The sequence below is a fragment of the Pholcus phalangioides genome, unplaced genomic scaffold (assembly GCF_987345545.1).
Source record: "Pholcus phalangioides strain wild (caught in Gottingen) unplaced genomic scaffold, Ppha-v1.0 ptg000014l_1, whole genome shotgun sequence".
Taxonomy (NCBI): Eukaryota; Metazoa; Arthropoda; class Arachnida; order Araneae; family Pholcidae; genus Pholcus; species Pholcus phalangioides.
Window position 1 is genome coordinate 21,808,567 of NW_028301607.1, and position 21,965 is coordinate 21,830,531.

The following is a 21,965-nucleotide window of genomic DNA, read 5'->3' on the forward strand; positions in this document are numbered from 1 at the left end:
AGAATGGGGGAAAGCATCGTCTTTCCTGAACAGGCTCTGCCCATTTTCAAAGGATTTATCTGAATATGCGTAACTGTCGAAGGGTTAAGTTGGGGGGCGATGAGAGGGAAATACTTCTGAAGAAGGGGGCGATGGAACAAAAAGTTTTTGGAGACCATGGTTCTATATAGAGCAATACCTACTCTAGAAGGTATCGGCTATTCGCATTGGACAGTCACTTTACCTCAAAGAAAATAATGGAATCGTCTCTCGTTAGCCCTAAGACGCCTTCGTATATAGGGGTTTTAGTTATCCTCGAATCGTCCGACATGACTTAGGCAATGTTCTTCTCGTGGTCGATGGACTATAAATTGTTTTGTGCATTTAACTTCGCTTATGCTTTTCAGGCTGAAATATACAAACTGTCATGTTATACATTTTAATAGTTCGTCTTCACCAGGGTTTGGCAAATTTCTCGGGAGTCAGCATGATTTTTTTGGCTCAAGTAAATGCCCCCCCCCCTTTTCTGGGACTTGATGAACAAGTCCCAGTTAAAAGACACTCATGGATCAAAGTTTTGTCTTTCGGTCATGGCGTGACCGAAGCGTGAGTATTACTTTCGAAGGCCACGTTCATAGACGCCAATCTATCAACTCGTACAGAAAATGTTATGTGCTAAAGTATTTGCTAATCAGCATGGCCTTCATTGCCCCTGGGATCTATCAACTCCTGGTCTTACTGTAATTTTAATTGTTTTCATGTTCCACACATACACGGCGATGATGAAAATTTACTATCTTAGTTGAGTTGGGAATAATATTTCAGTTATTTTATTACACTAAGCTCATATAAGAATAGAAAGAATTGAGTTTTGCTGAAGAGTGTTCGAAAAAAAATTTGAGCTTCAGAAATTTTTTTTAAAATCCTGCAGTTTTTCAGATACTTTGAGCTTCCAAACTATAGCGTTGTTTTCAGCGTTCAAGGTATGAATATGAATCGGCTTTCCCTTTGAAAAAAGTCTCTCCAGGAAAGAAGCAGACATTTTGACACACACACAAATTCAGATATTCACTATCACTTCCAATTTGGAAAGTAATGTAAATGGCAGCACTTCGAACAGATGAACCACACACCTCAGACATTTATGTATGTATTTGAGAATGCCTGTACAATAAAACATTTCCCGGCATGTACCGATTCATTCTAGAAGAAAGTACATGTGGGACTTGGTACTACTGCAGTTCTATTTCAAAAATGAATACATTACATACATACATTTTTAACGCCGTCTTATTTAGTTGCTTGAACAATAGTAGCTTTGTACGCTTGAAGGATATTGTTGGCAACTTTGTCTATTCCAATCATGTGACGAGCTTGAGTGAACAGTGTTGGTCCTCCTTGTCTCATCAGATCCGCATCTCGCTTCATAACCTGAGATAAAAATTCAATTACATGAAATTATTATTTATTATTATACAGTACTGTACAGCAATATCCAGAAGTTATTGGATAGATAGGACCAGGGCAGAGCAACTAGATGCTTATTCAGCCGGGGTAAGCACGAAATTTTGGTGCCCTCCTTATAATGTTGAAGTTAAGGGGTGAAATTTGCGGCCCGCTCTGGTCCCGGTGCCCCCAGCTGCGGCTGTGTGTGGGACCGATGACACCCTTGAAAGGCAAGGTACAGTTTTCGTTACAAATCATAAAAATATTAATCGGAACAAAAACTTGCCTTTTTTCTTACTTTGACAATTTCTTATTATTGGCTTCATAAAATTTAACCTGCCTTGTAACTGCAATCCGCTGCTTAGAAAAAAAGTTCTAAAAAATCTGTGCAAACGAACGTCATCCCTACGAATATTTTGCTACCATCTTGGTCCTTGAAGAAAAATTAAATAGAAAAAACCATGTTTTTGCTGGCAAAAAAACTTTTACCCGTTAGTTAAAACTGAGTAGAATAGTCATTAATGGTCATTTTTTCACATCAAATGGGGAGGTGTTTTTTCACGACTGATTAAACTCAGACAGGACCGTCTTAAGAGCATCATGGGTCCCCGGACCAATTGATTTTTCTGGGACCCTACTTAGAAAATTTCAATTAGTTGTCATTCTTGTGAGGCCCGTCTTCTGTTGAGGCTCCCTGGCCGTGCGTTAAGACGGCACTGACTCCACGTAAGAAACGTGAACAGTTTGCAAAAATGGCAAGTAGAGGAATTGTGATATTCAGTTTCTAAATTCGCTTCCATTTTAGGTCTCTTCATCCGTAGGTATAAAGTGAGACGGAGCTAAGTCAGGTGAACTGTTTCAGTCAGTACTGTTTCTTGTTAATAATTGGCTGGCGCACTGCGAAGGAAGTTTGAAGCGAAGCATTGTCATGATGCAAAAGCCCAGGGCCGCAACTAGATGCTTGGTCAGCCGGGGCAAGCACGCATTTTGGTGCCCCCCCCCCCATAATGTCGAAGTAGTGGTTAAAGAGTGAAATTTGCGCCCCCTCTAGTCCGGCGCCCAGAGCACCAGAGCCGCCTACACCCCCCTAGTTGTGGCCCTGCAAAAGCCAGTCGCCCGTCTCTCACAAATCTAGTCTTTCCTACGCACACTGTTGTGCGATCTTCTTAGCAGCTAGCTTAGTTAGTCGTCACTCAACATTTACCCTCCAATGATGCTCCGTTTACCGTAAGAAAATTCCGGTTACTTTTGGGTACGCCCCGTATAGCGTCCGAATCTGTTACAAAAAGCCTGTACGTAAAAGGGCTATGTATTCGTTAGTTTCAAAAATTTGAATTAATTTAATAAAATGTGAATTTTGTGTCATCAAATCGTAAGAAATGAGCACTTTCGGTTCCAGTTTTGATTCGAGTAGCGGTCGGAAAAGTCTCGACTTGCCTCTACTTGAGAGAGAACCGTTACGAAATTTTTAGATAAGGAACGCGGTGGTAAGCCGAAAAAATGAACTTCCTCTCACCTTTAGATCTGCGCCTACGGCGTCGGCGAGATCGGTTTTGTTGATGACGAGAAGATCGCTCTCTGTTATTCCTGGGCCTCCTTTCCTCGGAATCTTATCTCCTCCTGATTGTGATTAAAAAAAAAACAATAATTATTACAGAATGTATTTTTATAAATCGCTGATTAAAAGGCTGAAATTATTGCCTACTACTATAAGTGTGTAGTATTAAATTTGACTGCAAAATTCAAGCAAATAATTCAGGAGGTCAGAGAGCTCATAAAAACTTGCATTTCCGGCCATTATTAGGGGTGAGCAGGTGGATCTGATACCATTGGTACTGAATCTGAGGGACCACCGAATTCTTCCTTTGACCATACATTCAACATTAGATGGGGCATCAAAATATGTGCATAGCCCAGGTATGCCTGTACAGTAAGCCATATGTATAGCCATAAGTCATGGGACACTTTGGAGTTCAGAGACTTTTTTTTTTGAATTTCTAGAAAGATACTTGATAAATTGTTTTGAAATTCCGGTCATGTAAAGCTTGTACTCAAAACTTCCAGTGAAAATTTAATCACCAGTGCATTTAATGGACCGACAAAAAATTAGGTAAGGAAAAAAAATGGTTTTAATCAACCCTGCGACAGAAAAAGATGTAAGTAATTTGTAACTTTCACAAAGTATTTTACCTGCTATATTCAATGTTTGTATGCATTTTCGTAAAAATTGGTCGTATTTTTAAGAAAAGATATGAATGTTTCTTCTGTAAATTCTTATTTTCATCGCACGTTTTTTGCTTATACCATGCGAGACTTTCAACCAGTCCACGAAAATCACAGAAATTTTTCAGAACAAAAATTATACCATTATTATTTACAGCACAAAATTTATACTGAAATTTAAAATGAAACAATTCGGTATTGTGTGAAATATGAGTATTTAAAAGGAAATAATTTTTAAATACGCGTGCCCGACAGAATATAGATTTAATTTTTCATAATTTGGTTGTTAACTACTACGTATATAAGGCAACTTTTGTGAAAATAAAATTGGAATATCGTGAAAAAATAGAAAGAAATGCGCGTTACAGTGAGCTGTAATTTAAATTATTGGCTGAGAATATACCTGGATGATAAACGATTTTCCACAAATCGGTATTTCGATCATTTTGTAATCTCTAATTATTCAATCAATCAACGAAGTCCTTCAATCAAAGTCGAAATCAATTGAAGTCCTTCATCTGAGTAAAAATAGACTCACGCATACATTTTCACTTTTCAATCAATTAACGATACTCCCTCTACAAAATTTGTGTGTTTATTAAAAGTTTAAAAGAGAAGTGGCCATCTCAATCTGAAATTACATAAATCTAGAATACAATTTAGACGTCGTACTATACAGGTACTAAGGCCAAATAAAATTCGTTTCCAAAAATTTTTCCTTTATTTAGCTCCTAAAGTATTTAATTTACTTCCTCAGTTAATAAGTGAATAATCTTCACGTGCATCTTTTGTTAAAAAATTTAAAATCTTGGCGGTTAACTAAAGAAAATTTAAATTATATATTTGACATTGTAATGTAATCTTTTTTATGCATACTTTATCCGCTTATTTCTTAGTATTAGATACAGGATGTTCTGTTAATGGACCGACAAACTCAGAGGGTTGTTAGTAGACATCAAGAGGAACAAAAATTGCAATGGAACATGGTGTCACAAATCACGTTGAGAGGGTGAAATTCGCATAAAATGCATGCAGGCTCTGAGTCCAGCTGGAACGACAAAAATTACAATAAATAACAACAAAAAGATTTATTTGGCTAATTATTACACGAGTTGTTGGAAGTGGCGGCCGCTGACATCATTGCAGTCTACAGTCTACGTAAAAACGATTCCCAGACGCGCTCGAAGCCATCACGATAGTCATTGAAACGGACAACTAACTGCTACACGTGATTACTACCGCAATAGCTCTAATTTACGGCGTCCGCAGTGCATGATCCTACCCCAGCGCATGCGTTTTGCGACGCTGCTTACGTCAAATATGGTGAGCGAACCCACGAACGCATTCAGCGATCAACTGACATCCACCTGTGGACTCAGAGCCTGCATGCGTTTTGCCTTTTTCGCGATTTTCACCCTCCCAACGTGGTTTGCGACACCAAAAATGTTGCATTGCAATTTTTGTTCCTCTTGATGCCTATTAACAACTCTCTGAGTTTGTCGGTCCACTAACGGAACACCCTGTATAAATGTGAATTTGTTTTTTTTTCTTTCGCTATTATTTGTACCGACAAACACACATCAACTATTGTTTTTGTGGGCTTACAAGGTTGCTTAGCTCCTAAATGTTCTGTGTTTGTGCTTCAACCGACTAAATAAAATTATCTTATATTTTTATTCTTTAAGAATGTTTCCTTCAGTTTCTTCTTTTTGGCATCATACGCGTGTTATATGCTCAAGCATTTCTCTTATATAGCATCAGACACGTATTCGCTCATTCGCATGATGCTCTGGACTTATTACTGAAATAATCAAATGACAGAAAATAATCGAAATACCAATTATATAAAAATCCCATCATCATCATAATCCATCATCTCATCCCATTAAATTACATCTCACGATATCATGTATATAATCTTTGTTTGTTTCATGATATTCAACTGTAATTTTCACAAAAATTAGCTTATACAAATACAGGATGCCCTGTAAATCCTAATTCGGCCTTTATCTCATCAATCGTTCGTCGTAGAGGTTCCAATTTAAAAAATGCTCAATATCTGTTCAGAAATCACCTTTTACTAGTTTTCAGAGCGAAAATACAGTGTTTCACAAAATATAAAATCTGAATTTTTATATGAACACCATGTTCGAAGCAAACCCAATTAAAAAGTTGCTCTGTTTTTTTAATCGGGCCAACAAAACAATTTGATATTCACTGAAGCATTTGAATTGAAAAATACGAGAAAAGTTGAGAAAGAACGGCATAAACTAACGGACAAGGCTTCTTTTCCCCGTTTATGCTGTTCTTTCCCAATTTTTCTCTGTTTTTGAATTCAAATATCTCAGCACTTTGAAACATGACATGTTTTATTTGTCCTCATGAAAAACAGTTTTCGCCCTCCCGGACAATGAGCTAAAATCGCGTAAGTGATAGAGCCTGGTCGCGCTCGGTCTGTTCTGTTCTGTGAATAATAATAGTGTGATTTTTTTTAAATGTTGTCAAAATTTTCTGTAAGTTTCGTGGACTTTGGTTGAAAACGTCGAATTTTATTAAGCAAAAAACATGCGATGAAAATAAGAATTTATAGAAAAAACATTCATTAAAAATAATTCATTCGTGCAATTTTCACGAAAATGCATACAAACATTGAATATAACAGTTAGAATAATTTATAGCATTAATATTATGAAAATAATTTGTGAAAGTTGCAAATTACTTAAAGCTTTGTTTGTCCGGGGTTGGCCGGGCACATTCTTTTTTCTTATTTAATTTTTTGTCGGTCCTTTAAATGTATTGGTGACACTGTATTTTCCACTGGAAGTTTTGAGTACAAGTATAGGCTTTACATGACCAAAGGTTAGAAACAATTGCATCGAGTATTTTTCTAGAAATTCTCTCTAAAAGAAGTCTCTAATTTCCAAATCCAAAGTGTCCATACAGCGTAGGTTCGCATAACATAGCCACCTATTTCCGAGTGATTTTTTCTTTTCTGAAGAAGAAATCAGAAGAATATGCTGTATGCACATGAATATTGTTGTACGAAAAAAATAATTTTGAAGAGTAATTTCACTCCTCTTCAAAATTTTAAGGGGTAGTTTAGTGAAAAGAGGGATACCTTTTTTTTAAATGAAAAACAGAAAGACCTATTCTCACTTCTCAACGAAATTTGGAGGAGTAAAATTGAATTTTGATCAGTGAATCACGTATTTAGACGCAAACATTATACACGAGTATGGTCATAATAGTTGTTGATTACGTGGCATTCTTGTATTTTTATCATTTTTGGCCGCCCTGACTTTTTGATAGAAATGCCCCATTTTTTACTTCAACTTAACTGAAATCGTGAATGAGAATAATTTGAATAACTTGTAGATTATATTAAAATTATGACTGGGCTGATCATATTTTTCTCATCGAGAAAAAAATAAGGAAATGGATATCTTAAATATGGACATTGCCAAAAGGTGCCGAAACCAACGCACATCGCATCACTATCTAACCTTCTATCCCTCAGAGAGTGGTTAGCGCACCAACTTCTCGGTTAAAGACGCGAAAGAAAGAAAAGAGCAAAAAAATGTTTAACGTTGCCGTTCGGGATCTGCTCTAAGAATTGAGATTCTGGTTCAATTCACCCTCGTTTGCGGAAAGTGACCGTGGTCTGACTGGAACGAGGAAGGAATCGAAATTTGTTTTTATTTTTCAGCAGTTGAAGCAAATGACACCCCCCCCCCCACTCCCAGTTATTTTTCAAATATCCTATTATTAGCAACAAAGTAAGCAGAATCAAGCATCACCAGCAACATCGATAACGTAGATGATGTAATCTGCCAGGTCTCTACTGAAATTCGCTGCCAGATTATCGCCGCCGGATTCTACGATGGCTATGTGAGGATGGAAGTTCTTGGTGAGATCTTTCAGTGTCATCAGATTCAAAGAATAATCCTTAAAAAGAAAAAACTCATTAAAAATATGTAATATGCGTATGGAGGGTGTCCACCAGAGCCGCAACTAGGGAGGGGGAAAGCAAGAGGGTCTCGTGCCGCGGGCGCCGAACTAAAGACACAAATTTCACCCTTTAACCTCTCCTTTAAAATTACAAGGGGATGCCGAAACGCGTGCTTGCCCAACACCCTCTCTTCTTTAGGGGTTGTTGTCTGTTCAAGCATCTAGTTGCTGCCCTCTGGTGTCCACTTCCAATACCTAATTCCTAAACCGTTAATAAAAATATAAAAATGAATGCACCTCTTAAGTTCAGATTTAAGGGGACATACGCAAAATTATTTCAGAGGCAAATAATTTTGGTGTGTGAGTGATTAAATTTATGAAAAGCATCCTAAATATAACGTCTAAAAGTGAAATGCAACATTTTTTGCTAAACATACCTTGCACTTGCAGCAGAATCAGAGGATTATGTGGGGTTGGGGGGGCATTAATTAATATATCAAAAGAAAAATACCTTCATGCTATTGCAATCGATTTTTGTTAATTTAAATGCTTTTTGAAGGTTAGTAACTCAAAATTTCTCGGGAAGAGATTCATTTTGCCCCCTCCCCATCCAATATCTATCCTGCGTACGCCCCTGCCAAATACACGGGGCCAGTATAAAAATTGAAATTATTTCGTCATTTCTTTTCTTTTGACATTTTTTTGAATGGAACGGTTTTTCTGTGATAACATTTGAGAAAAAATTTTATTTTTAATTGGAGTTGCCTGAAGAGACTAACTGTTTATAGGAATCAGCCATTGTATAACAGTGAGAGTGTATTGTGCATTGGAAAACATCATCTGTGTGACATTCACGATATAAAGGATTTCGTTTCGTTTGAAACGCCGCCATATTACAAAAAAAGCGGACAAAAGCCCCGTTCACGTGTGCAAATATTGCGGCAGCATTGGGAGTTTTAGCACCCGATTAACGACTCTTTTTCCTTCGTGAGGAAAAAAATGGGGAGCAGTCATTGGTGAAAATTCTTGAAGCGGGTTTTAAACGCTTTTTCTATTTTCCATGTGAACGGGGCTAAAATGAAATTTTCGAGCTGACAATGTCTTATCAGATATTTTGTAATGTGTGTGTGCGTGAGATTGGCATCCTATTTACATTATAAAAATAATTGACATAATTGTTTCGAAGACACCATGTATGGGCCATTTTTAAGACGAGATGCAGACGTAGAACCTTGTCGTGGCTACTTATAAATTATCTACGCAGGGTGATTCAGAAAAATGGGAAAAACTTTAAGAGGTGATAGTACACTCCAATATAAACAATTGTCGTCAAAGTATGCATGGTCTAACATAAAACGCTAAAGCCGGGTTTTCCTAGGAACAGGTTTATACAGTGCGTGCAGCGTAAAAACTCTGATTGGTCAAAAGAACCTGAATTTCAAGTTTTTAACCAATCAGCATTTTCACGCTGCACACGGCGCAGAAATTCTACTCCTAGGAAAACCCGGCTAAAGGCGCTAGCGCGTTTCGAAACGGTCACTCCGCAAACGTTAAAACGGCATTCCTGCTGAAATTTATCGGGAGAGAAAGAACACCATGCATGCAAATGTAACCTGGGGAAGAAGAAATGTATGTAAATCTGCGTCACAGTGAAAAAAAGGCGCCATTATTACCCTGTACGTTACAACTGTTAGAACGCGCGCGCGGTTGCATGCTGGAATAACTTCACAGGGCTGGCGTCCGTGCCTTTTATTCACTGTGACGATAGATTTGCATACGGTTTCTTCTTCTTCCCCAGGTTACATTTGCATGCATGGTGTGTTCTTTTTCTCCCGATAAATTTCAACGGCAATGTCGTTTAAACGACATTCGGAGTGGCCGATTCGAAACGGGTTTGCGTTTCATGTTAGACCACGCATTCTCTGATGACAATTGTTTATACAATACAAATACAATACAATACAAATACAACGCCACAACAGGCAAATTGCCCAACGAGGTGGCTGACTTATGAACATCATGGATCCCCGAGCCATTTTTTGGAGGCCCTACCTACTACTGCTACATCAGTTTGTATTGCTAAGTACGATCACCTCTTAAAGTTTTTCCCATCTTTTATGAATCACCCTGAATCTGTTCTGTTAATGGACTGACAAACTCAGAAGGTTGTTAGTAGGCATCAAGAGGAACAAAAATTTCAATGGATCATGGTGTCGTAAACCACGTTGAGAGTGTGAAAATTGTGAAAAACGCATGCAAGCTCTGAGGCCAGAGGAGACGGAAGGTGGATGTCAGTTGATCGCTGAATGCGTTCGTGGGTTCGCTCACCATATCTGACGTTACCGCCATTTATGCGACGCCTGTGGACACACCGGAGAATCTCATAGCGCGGACTGTCGGCAGACATCAAAAGCATACCAGGTATCTTCGAGCGCGTCTGGGAATCGTTTTTACTTCGTTGTAGACTGCGCAATGACATCAGCGGCCACCACTTCCAACAACTCTTGTAATAATTAGTCAAATAAATCTTTTTGTAGTTATTATTGTACTTTTTGTTGTTCCAGCGTGACGTCAAAACCTGCATGCGTTTTTTGCGATTTTTCACCCTCTCAACATGATTTGCGACACCATATTCCATTGCAACTTTTGTTCCTCTTGATGCCTACTAACAACCCTCTGAGTTTGTCGGTCAATTAACTGAACACCGTGTATATAATAACATGTCCTGACTAATTGACTCACTGACTGATTCCCTGGCAGAGTCGAAACCACTAGAGCTATATTTATGAAATTTGGTCAGTAGTTCTAGTTCATGGACGTGGAGACTCACTAAGAAGGGGGTTTTCAAAATTCGAAACCTAAGGGAGTCATAAGGGGTTATTCAAGTATTATGTCAGCATCGATGGGGGGAGGGATTTTCGATTTGCTGACTTTTGGGGGATCGCCCATAAATGGTTATAGACCTGAGTTGTGCTCGGTTTGATTTTTGGAGGGGGGGGGGGGGTTTGGATGATGCTTACGTCATCAACCACCCATTATGAAAATATGAAATATTTTTAATGGCATCTTACTCAGTGCGCTAAAAACAAGAAAAATCTTTCGCTAGTTTGTGGGCACTTGAACTAACATTCTCCCTACTGATAAGTCCTCTACAGAGCCACTTTAGTGATCTCCAAATGTTTCGCGGATCCAAGTGATCTAGAAATGTGATGTGTTTTTGCTACAGAAAATGCTGTTTTTTGTGAGTACAAGACTGCTACAAAAAAGGTATTCCAATTGGTTGTAATATTATAACGGAAAAGGCGATAACATTTTACGCTTCTATAAAGAGAAGGGCTGGTAAAACGTCTATTTCATCAGAATTTTATGTAAGTAAAGGTTGGTTTCATAGGTTTAAGAAACGATTCAGATTACGCAATGTAAAAATCGCTGGCGAACAAGTCACTGCCGACCAGGAGGCAGCTAGAAAATTTTCCAAGACTTTGCAGGAAGTTATTGAAGAGAAGAGTTATGCACCTTAGCAGGTGTTTAACGTTGACGAAACTGTACTATTTTGGAAGAAAATGCCGTAAAGAAGTTTAACAAGAGAAAAAAAGCGAGCTCCTGGTTTTAAGGCAAGTAGAGAGTAGACTTACTATGTTGTTTTGTGCAAATGCGTATGGGTACATGGTACACCCCATCGTAATTTTCAAATCTGCGAATCCGCGAGCATTGAAGAGAAAGCATGCCAAAGCTTCCAGTATTTTGGATGAGCAATAAAAGGGTTTGGACTATGAAAGCACTTTTCCTGGATTGGTTTAAACGGTGTTTTGTTCCGGAAGTCAGGAGATACCTTGATAGTGAAGACATGCATTCAAAGTTTTTTTGATACTGGATAATGCTCTTGGACAACAAGATGTCAATGTGTTCAAAGCTGATGATGTGGAACTCCTTTATATGCCTCTTAATCAACATCTATCATTCAGCCCCTTGATAAGGGGGTAAAGTGAACATTCAAGGCTCACTATACACGCCACTCAATGGAGATGATTGTACACGCAATAGAAGATGCAAATCCATAAAATGTCTTGAAGGTATGGAAGCGATGCCTTTATGGTACGTCCTTCACATGCAGAAAAATTAGTAGAGGAAGCCTTGTCAACATATTCTAACATAATTGAGGATATGAAGAAGAACCATCAAACAGAAATCACAATATCCTTTCAGAAAGTATCGCCAACAACCGTTGCATCCTCTTTTACATTTCCCTTCTACCTCTGCTCTTCTCATGATGTTCAATAAACGAGATAAACAAAAAAAACCCTATGGTTTCGGTTATTCGCGGATTTCTGTATTCGCGGTCATCCCAGGAACGTAACCCCCCGCGAATACGGGGGGGCCGACTGTATTATATTTTATAATATAGAGACTCGCCAAGACGGGATTTCTGGAAATGAAACTCCGAAGAGGGTTATGAGGGATTCAAATGTTATATGAAGTAATCATGCCCAAGCAATTTTCAGATTACTAAATCCACGCGAATGAAGCCGCGGGTAACAGCGATAACATTATTACTAGTGAGTAATAGTGAAATGTTTATTTGCAAGCGACATCTAATTTTACCTGCAACAAACAGGTGAATTAATTTGCCCCTTACCTCCCTTATGGCTGCATGGGGGCAGCCTCCTGTTTCAACGGCCCGCATCCGTTCCTGAGGTAAAGCTTCATTACGTACTAAGAATTCCCAATCTTCTCTGAAATAGATAATAACAGTATCGTTTGTTATTTTAAAAAAAATTAGGTTGAAAAAAAAATTAGAAATTTAGGTGCTCTTTCTCCAAAAATATGATTTCGTAATGGTACCTTAGTGGAGATTCAACGGGGCTTCGAGACGTTACAAAAATTTTCGCAACTTAGTTTAGTGATGAATAGTTACGGCTATATACAGCTCAGAATAGGGGAACGTAATAGGTACCCTGTTTCGTAAGATTTTTTTTTTTTCAAGTTTGTGGCGAATAGACTATTGACACAGAATTTAATTTATCCCATCTACGTCAGAGGTGTATTGACGGGGGAAGGGGGAGCTAAGTAGGCCTGGGGTTGAATGGGTTTGTTGGGTACTTTAGCACTTGAGAATCGGTGGATTAGCAAAACTTTCCTGGGTATTTCAGCGAAGTCAGAATCCGCTAACGGCCATACTATACTGAAAACAGCGATTCTCGTCCGATCACCGAAGTTACGCAGCATCGGGCGCAGTTACTATCTACTTTGGAGGGTGACCGAGGTTCCTCCTTTGGAGGAACAGCGAGTGCTGTTGGCATACATATTTTTAGAAGCACTGAAATTCATGCACAACGCTACGTACGTACTCGGACTGTTTTGATACACGTGCACACTTTCAGCAAAATTCATTTTGTAGCAAATTGCCCATAGCGATAATACCAGAGTTGTGCTTGTTTTGAAAGGAGTCAGCATCTCTTTGTGGTTAGAACAAGTTTCCTGGGTACCTTCGCATCCCAGGATCATCAAAGGATAATCAGGAACATCAAATTAGAATGGGAGAAGGGGCGGCAAAATTTTATTGAATAGCAAACAAGTGGAAAGCCCCATGAATCCGCCTCGTATTTTCGTTGAGTTCAACCCTTACAGCGGCAATCCCGAAATATCTCGGGTTCTCAAAACTCCCATTTCGCGAACCCTGAGCCCAAATACTGTTGTAAGTTTTCTCTTCTCCTGATAGCATGATTCCTCCCCCCCCCCCCCGTCCTGTATAACAACTGCCAGTGGGCGGAGTCAACTTCTATTTTAAGTCTGATAGCAGAAGAGGGGAAGAGAAAGGATGTTTTTTCTTTCCCTTCGAGGTTGTATACGATTATGCTTATAGCATAAATAACAGAGAAAAACTCTGAGCATTCATCAGCTCACGGTGGTCGGAAAAAAAAAATATTCTCCTGGAAAATAATTGGAAATTTCTAGAAGGCTTAGCGATTTCCACTGTGGCACTTATAATATGCATCAGGAAAATTTAAAAAAGGGTTAAAGCGAGCCTCGAATCATTTTTGAGTGTGGCTGTTGCTATAATTAGGAGGCCGTCCTGCTAATGACACATCTGGTCACCCCCCCCCCCCGTTTTTTTTAATTAATTCTATTTTTATATCAATTGTGCGTACGAGTGCGTTCGCCTTAATCTGCTAATCGCTTTCATCCGCGCAAAACTTTGTTACTATATTTTGCCCAATGACTTCTAATATCTGAATAAAAGAAGCCTTTGTATGTAGATGATAATGATACTCCCGCAAGTGTGTGTGTGTGTGTGTGTATCGAATGTGCATCTGATAGCGAATCCTAATGATGATTGCGAATGGAAAAAACGATCGCACTCGTGGCCGCATGTGTAAGTGGGACATTTTCGCCTAGGACTTGATTTGGGTCCTCGAATTGAAACAAAATACATATATTCCGCTTTATCAAACATCTTTGACCCTAATCAAGGATCATTGAGGGAGGTGAAAGACCTCGAGGTCTCACCTCCCTGAAGTCATAAAGTATCTTCCTGCGAGGACTCATAACATTAAAAAAATCACAACAAAAAATGCCCTTAACATCAATGCGCGCAATTTCGAAGAGTTATTTTACGTACCTTGTAAAAATATCGTTTGTCACGATGCAGATGCTGTATTCGTCCCTCAACATTTTGCTGAGGGCCAACACCAACGCCGTTTTACCAGATCCGACGGGTCCTCCGATACCTACAGTGAATGCTCTCTGGAAGATCGAGAAAAGAAATTGAGTTGCTTGACAGTTTGAAATGTTCAGTCAGATATCAGCGATGAGTGCGATTAATTACAGTAGAACCAGGGCCGTCTTAAAAGCACCAGAGGCTCTCCCCCCCCCCCCCCCCACGTAGCGGAGAATGCCTGTCTACCAGTTTCCATCATAGGGTATGGCCATAGGGCACGCGTGTTTCCAATAGAGGTAGTGGGCGTGGTTTACTCGCGCCGAGTGGGTGTACCTAGTGCATGGCAGTTTTCGGCTGCTATACTTTATATTGTACATGTTATTGCCAAAACCCGAAATTGACCAATTCATGGCAGGGCCGACCATTTCACCAATTGGCCAATTTCATTAAATATTGACCTGGCCAATGTCCGAAATTCGGTCTCAGTTCAAGAAGCAGTCGGTGATCCCTGGCCAAAGTCCGATAACAAGAGACATGATTCGGGATCATCGTCAAGTTGGAGTATTTTTTCGTGACAATTATTGTCCCCGATAGTTGTGGCAACCCATAAAACCGCAGTCACGATGCGGCAATCATTTTTTTTCTCCAAAATTTGGCAGAAAAAAACTATATGCTTATAAAATTATTTTTATAGTTTTTCGCTCAAATTTCTCTCGACACATGAAGCTAATCCAATACAGCTGATGCATATAGCTATGCATCACACATTGGCGATTAAAAAAATGGATTTGGCTCCTACCGGACTCCTACATCTTATCCATTTTCCAATGGATTTAGCTCCTACGTCAGCATATCGAGCTTTGGCCAGGGATTTCCGGCCACTCCGTGAAATGGCCGGCCCGTTGCGCATTGGCCGCACTTTGGGCTTTGGCAGAATATATACTGTATATATTTTACTCGTAAACCGGCGGAAGGGAAAAAGCAAAAAAAAAATATTCTGACGTATAGAAAGAAAAGCAGTTCCAATTCCAGAGATGGTGTCAGGTGTCCCTTTCATCTTCACAAATTCATCGTTTTATTTCCAGCCACATGTAATGCATCAAAAATTAGTTTCTTCTGCAAATTATTTCATCAAATCCATTCATAGTTTGAATTCCTCTCACAAATGAAACATTTGTTCCAATTTTTTTTCCAATTATTATTTTGACAAAATAGGCAATTTATACCAAACAAGGTGGCAGAAACAATAGGAAAACAAATTGCCCATGTGCCAAGTTTTATGAGCAATTTATGTCTTTAAAAACGGTTGTGTATGTTGATAACATTTGCATTTTTATGCTTTTTTTCACTGTTAGGGCATATTTATTTTTTAATTTTAGGGCATTTTTGACATTTTCATATTTTTTCACTTTCAATTTTTTTTGACAATGGAAAAGATTGGGAAAATTATACGAATACATTGAGCACTTATATATAAAGCAATATGCTTGAATTTCTAGGAAAATAAAATAGTTTTTTTTATAATCCTAATCATAGGCATGCATACACGGGATTTCCTCGGGGATTGATTTTTCTCTTTTTACTGGAGAAATCCTATTCCCCCTCCGCCAGTCATGACCTCCACATCTAGCAACACTGCCCTAAGATCAGATTCTTCTCTCACGGGACTCTCAAAACTGAATATCTTGTGAAAAACAACCCCCCCCCCCCCCTCCCTCCCAAATTGGAGTCCTGTCAGTCCCACCTTTGTGAGTGCCATAACGCCAATGTTTTCTAGCCGATTCATGAATTATAACTCGTTTCTTAGAAAAATTGTTATTTTTGATGAATCTAAACGAGAAAGAGTGGGGGGGGGGGAACGTGTGTGAAAACAAATTACGTATGATTTTGATGCTGTCAAAAACTTTTCTTTCGACATTCGAACACATGTGACCGGTTTTTCAAAACCGGAACTTCTTTTTATTATTTTTATGCCATTTTTTTAAAGTCATTTTTCAAGATTTTTAGAGCAACAATATCCGGGCCTTGGTGGTAACATAGTAAATTACTTTCAAATACAACGAACGCCACAACAGGCAAAATGCCAAACGAGGTTGATCATTTGATCATTTTTGTCGTACCACGGTCATTTTCTGCCCACGAGGGCTAATTACACCGAGACCCAAAATTTATTGTCGATTCCGAACGGCAGCTTTTCTTATACTCACCGAGAGGTTGGTACGCTAACCCCTCGATGCGGGATTCAATCCCACATAGCGGGGATTGGCAATCTTTTTTCTGAGTTCATTGTACCCCTGTGTCAGGAAAGTTTCTGACAAAGACGAACCGGGTATCGAACTCGCGACACCCCTAAACATCCTCTGGTACTTCAGGCGAGTATCTTATCGACCTGGGCTACCACGCCCTCCAACAAGGTGGATCGTCATTAACAATAATGAATGTAAGTTGTTTTTCGCGCTGTTGAATGAGAATAGCTCGAATAATGATTACAAATTTGATTTAACACCTTGTAAATTATTAATTTTAATTTGATAATTAATTTTACCTTGTCGGGGGTCCGTGGGCCAGCTGTTGGCCACCCCTGCCATAAATTATAAAGGAGGGAGGGAGAGAGATCTCGAATTTTTATTATTTCTCCCATCCCCTCTGGGCCCAGTAAACTCGCCTCGGGAGTTCAGTTAAATAACTAATAATAATCAAGTTAATATAAACACTTTTTTATTAGTTATTCATAATATTTGTAGTTAATAATCAATCTGTTGGATGGATCTGGAGGATTGAAAATTCCTTCAGATCACAAAATGAATGCATGTCAACTGTAAGGTTGGTATGGTATTTACCTTTGACGGGTTTTTACCGCCTTTGGGAAAACCAAATATAGGCTTTGTATAGTTATTTTATAACTATTAAAAATATTTTTATCAAGTTCTTAACCAAAAAAAAAAAAACCATGTGGTGAATATCGTCATCTTTTTTCCTAACTACTAATTGATGTTGAACGATTCTTTCAATATTTTCAAATTCACTAAATTACCAATTTCAAATTTACCAAAGTACCAAATTTGAGTTTTCAAAAGAAAATTGACAAATATCAATTTATATTAATTAGGGGGTGGTTCGGTTAATCGATCATTTGTTAATCGCAGTTAGAAATTTTAGTTGAGTTAACCGACTCGTCGATTCAATTAAAATTTTTATTAAAAGTTTAGGAATTGACTTGATTTTTTAAAAAAACCCATTAAATGTCTCATAAATCATGGTCTATACAGAAAATTTTGGATAAGTGACCATATTCAAAAATGTTTGCGTCAATATTTTTGTCAAATTAGATTCACCGAAAACTGATGATTTCAATTTCAAATTGAGTTTGATTGGAGTTTTAGAAAAGACAAGACCAACATTTATTGCCTCCACTATGAACAGTAGTTTTTCGTATTCTTGGAAGCATCAGCTCATCTCCTTACAAGTACCATTCGAAAGGAGTTTCTAGGAAAACAAGCTACAGTATAATCTAAAGTAGTTTCGAAATTTGTGAATAATAACCAGAAATGAACCATTCTAAAAAAACACAAGATCTATAAGTGAATAAATTACAAGTTTTGGCAGCATATTAAATTGCTTGAAGTGTGGGCAGATTCAATTTCTTAACCTATTTTTATATTTGTTTGCCTCTACCGAATAGGCGATTGAAATCAATAAAATATTTTTAAAGGTAGGCCTATCTATTAATACTAGTCACAAAAAATATTCGATTAAACATTTTTGATCAACCAGTTAAAAATTTTAATCTATTCCCAGCCTTAATGTTAATCAATATAAAATTGGTATCCTCTATCACTGACAATCTAGTTCAAAAACTAGTTCGACACGTGCGGAATTCGTTAACCGGAAAGAATTTTTTCGAGGAATTTTCTGCAAATATACAAATGAACGGAGCGTTTCCTTATTCCGATTGGCCGGATCGCTACCGAATGCCGCAATCGGAAACACCAAGAAATTTTTTCCGTTAGTAGTTTGAAACCTGAAAACTACAAAAGTCTAAATTCAGGTTTATAACCAATCAGAAACGACGCGGATTTCCAGAATCGGAAACACGTGTGCACTATGGGCATACCCTTACTCTCGGAAAAAAAAATGAAAGTAGCAAATCATTATCACGAGGACACCTGCGATCCGTGCTCGGGTGGGCTCATGCGTTAAGATGGCCCCGAGTAGAAACCTCAAACGTAAATTGGTGCGTATTCGATTATCCTGAAATTTCGATTTACCGACATGGGTTCATACCAATTACGTTGGGTGATCGAGGTTTCACTGAGATCAGAGGTTCGAAACCTTTTGTTTTGCCTCGCGGTGCCCTTTTTAGACTTTTTTAATGGCGGAACTCTCCGTATAAAGCATCGTAGGCACACTTTTCTTTTACTTACTATTCTAATTTACTGATTAATTTTACTTCCCTCGAGCGGCCGCGTAGTACCGGCTAAGAACCGCTAGCATAAATCATTTTTTTGCTATTATCCAATTTTCTTATCTATTGCTTTTATGAAACGAAGATCAACATTATATTTCCAATGTCAGGACAGTAGGGAAACTATACGAAGTTTGATTATCCCTGGGCTGACCATAGTTCATCGAGACAAAAATAGAGAAATTAAGTTGGTCCAGTAGTTCTCAAATTGAGAGCCACAGCATCCCGGCGATGAGATTAAAACCTCCACTTGCTATTAATATGGCCCTGAGCCTCATGTTCCATTACTTTAAAAAAATTGGGCGCGTATTAGGGGGAAAAAATGTTTTCTTATACAGTCGAATCCCATTTTAACAAATACCGTTATAGCAAAACAGAATTTCGTTTCAACGAACACTTTTATAATCTCCCAGATATAACTTTGCAATGCAAAAACCTGGAATTCCTTTGTAACGGAATTTTTCGTTATAACGAAGCGATTTCTTCGGTCTCTTGGAGTTCGTTATAACGGGATTTGACTGTATTCCCTCGTTCGCGGGCCTAAAATGTCAATTCATTGCACGGAACGTTGATTGTCGTTCAGTCTAGACAAGGTCTGCTTGATTCCCTCGATACCGTTTCAGAATCACGAACCAATTTATAACGACAACTGGTTTCATTTTCATTGTTATTGCAATTACTATTTCGGGTCACGCAAACCTTGTCGAAATCCGTTCTAGTCTTGGGTGGTTCTCGCTCCACGTAGGTTCCCGGTGAAGTCATGTGCTCGTGGGTGTGCCCATGTTCATGGCTATGGCTGTGCACTTCTCCGATAGAGCTGAGTTTCCCTACTGAAAAATTAAGTAACGATCACAAAATAGAAACGAAACATAATTAATTTGAATTGCGTTCAAATGACGTGAAAATTATATTATATCATAAATAAGGAAAGAGAAAACAACCAAAACATGTGCACGCTGCACGTTCTTACCGTTACATTTGAAACGTGATACACCTTATAGCATTGAGTGTATTAGTGTAAGCCTATTCCTTACATGGGTATACATCTGAATTTAAAAAAAAAACCAGATGTTACCCGTGTTCCCATCTGTGACCCTTTTAAAAGCATTATGGGACCCAGCAACAATCTTTTACTGCGCTCCATGCAAATTTTACAACTTCAGTTTTTACAGCGAAAACATTTTCCCTGATTTCTCTATAAGTCAATAAATATTTTTTCCATACTTTCACATCGGATTTGGCATCCCCCACAAAGAACGACCGCACGGGTGATTACGTCATGCTAAAAAATAAAGAAACATCGAAGAAGCAGAGAATTTCGCAAGATCCATGATTTCGATCATTCGAATCATCGCCGATTCCAGTAATTTCTCAATAGAGTCAATCTAACCTCATTGAGTTCAGCCTTGAGTTCAACAATAACACACACATAATACTTCAAGTCTGAACTGAACCCCCGAAGCTAAAAAAAATATATTTAAAGTGTGAAAATGCAACCCCCACATGGTTTTCCTTTGTGCGTACAATGTCTAAAAGGGTTAATTACTAAAAAAAAGATAATACAGCAGGGGCGTCGGAAGTGTTTCGAACTGTGGGTGCTCGTCTTGAGAATCGAAATTGAAAAAAAAAACCTCAATTCTAGGGGTCCCCATGTCACAAATTACCGTGGGTGCTCGAGCACCCCCGGCTTCAACGCCATTGTAATACAGTGAAGCTCCAATACCACAATATTATTCTCCGGTCCTGCCGCACTCTTCCGATAGTGTTAACATACAGTGAAATCTCGATACAACGATACGTGGTGGACCATTAAAAAATGAATTTTTGAGTATTTATTAGCCGCAAAAATTTTTTCTTGTTTAGTTGATAAACAAAATCCAGTTCACTATATATCGATCGCCCCTGTAAAGAGGTTTATCGCGATAAACATTGATGTATCGCACAAAACGTAGCGCTAAAGAAAACTTCATCAATACTTTCGGTGATCAAGTGGTACCAAATACCGATATTATTAGTAACTGCTGATCGCCTTCTTTTCTCTTCGTAACGTTAACAAAACGGGAAAGATTGTGCGAGATAATAATTATAAGGGGAAAAATTTTGAAAATAATTAATGTGCGAACTTTTTTACAAAAACAGAAATTGTCAAAAATACATTCATATGTTCACGGTCCCCGCAAGGGTGGGGCTGACAGGGCTCCAGCACTGGGGGTCCGGGACAATTACCATAATTTTTTTGTTTTTTCATGCTATAAATTCACCATAGAAGGTACCGTGAAACGTCTGGCTTGGAGGGCCCGCCAAAGATTCCAGCCTAGGGGTCCTGCACCAGGATTTCGGGGCGGCCATGCATATGTTATCCTACTTCAAATTCCTAAGAATTTTATATTTGCCAAACTGTAGCGATGAAGCAAACAAAAAATAAGTGTTTTTTTTAAACCATCAATAAAAAATAGTGATTAAATGATTTTTATCTAACTTTTTTTTTATTGTCTCTCCTATTCACGAACTCTGGATTTTACAAACTAATTATCAAGTCCGTGCGAGTTCGAGTAAAATGAGCGTCGACCGTAGATGTATCGAGAAGAATAAAACACACACTAGACAGTATTTGCAATTCCAAATACGAAATAAAATATCGTTGTATAGGGACTGGTCGTTATAGCAAGGTTTCGCTGTGTTCCATCTATAACGATACTACTATAGGAGTTATACTATATCGATAACTGGAGAGAGGTTTTTTCCTACTTTGAAACGAAAAGTAAAATTGCTCACCTTCCAAAAATGCGCAGTTTTTTCCAGAATCCATCACAGTTTCTTAATGACACCCTGAAGATGACGGAAAAAGAGCAAGACTGCGGTTCCAGCTTGTCAGGATGATCAGCGAATTCGAATCCCTTCCCCTTGAACTTTGATACCATAGAATTTTTGTTTATATCTCGAAACCCATTTATTTGCCTCTTGTTAAACAAAACTGTAGCAAGCAGTTGACACAAGCTCATAAACTGAAGAACGGGCGATTGAGTGAGGGCTGCTCACCCGTGACCCCAGTTATTATATAACAATAATATAAACTGTGGTGAGAATTAATCTCGATTTCTTATCGAGGTGGTAGTAAAAAATGAATTCTGAAAAAAAAAAATTATCTAATGAGGTTTATATCAAAGCCTCTTCCTCAGACATTTCTGTTGTACGAGAAAAGGGTTAGCAGTTTGTTTTCTCCAAATTGGAAAATTAAATCATTCC

The 21,965-nt window shown here is 38.4% G+C and overlaps 1 protein-coding gene across 1 annotated transcript; it reads right to left on the reverse strand.

The window, feature by feature from the left end:
* Nucleotides 1-1,116: 1,116 nt before the first annotated feature.
* Nucleotides 1,117-21,652, reverse strand: LOC149078268 (uncharacterized). The gene is made up of 7 exons (XM_089241896.1): nucleotides 21,495-21,652; nucleotides 19,419-19,549; nucleotides 14,216-14,340; nucleotides 12,233-12,329; nucleotides 7,446-7,593; nucleotides 2,942-3,045; nucleotides 1,117-1,410 (listed from the first exon to the last, which is right to left on the reverse strand). The coding sequence occupies exons 1-7, from the start codon at nucleotides 21,526-21,528 to the stop codon at nucleotides 1,270-1,272; spliced, it is 780 nt and encodes a 259-aa protein (XP_089098022.1). The 5' UTR covers nucleotides 21,529-21,652; the 3' UTR covers nucleotides 1,117-1,269.
* Nucleotides 21,653-21,965: the final 313 nt, after the last annotated feature.

What these genes read in the sequence shown, in the direction of transcription:
- LOC149078268 (XM_089241896.1), bottom strand. Translation starts at nt 21,528, where the DNA reads ATGGATTCTGGAAAAAACTGCGCATTTTTGGAAG. An exon ending in AAACTGCGCATTTTTGGAAG is followed by an intron (nt 19,550 to 21,494) that starts GTGAGCAATTTT and finishes TTAATTTTTCAG; the next exon opens with TAGGGAAACTCAGCTCTATC. An exon ending in CCCATGCAGCCATAAGGGAG is followed by an intron (nt 7,594 to 12,232) that starts GTAAGGGGCAAA and finishes TTTCTTTTTAAG; the next exon opens with GATTATTCTTTGAATCTGAT.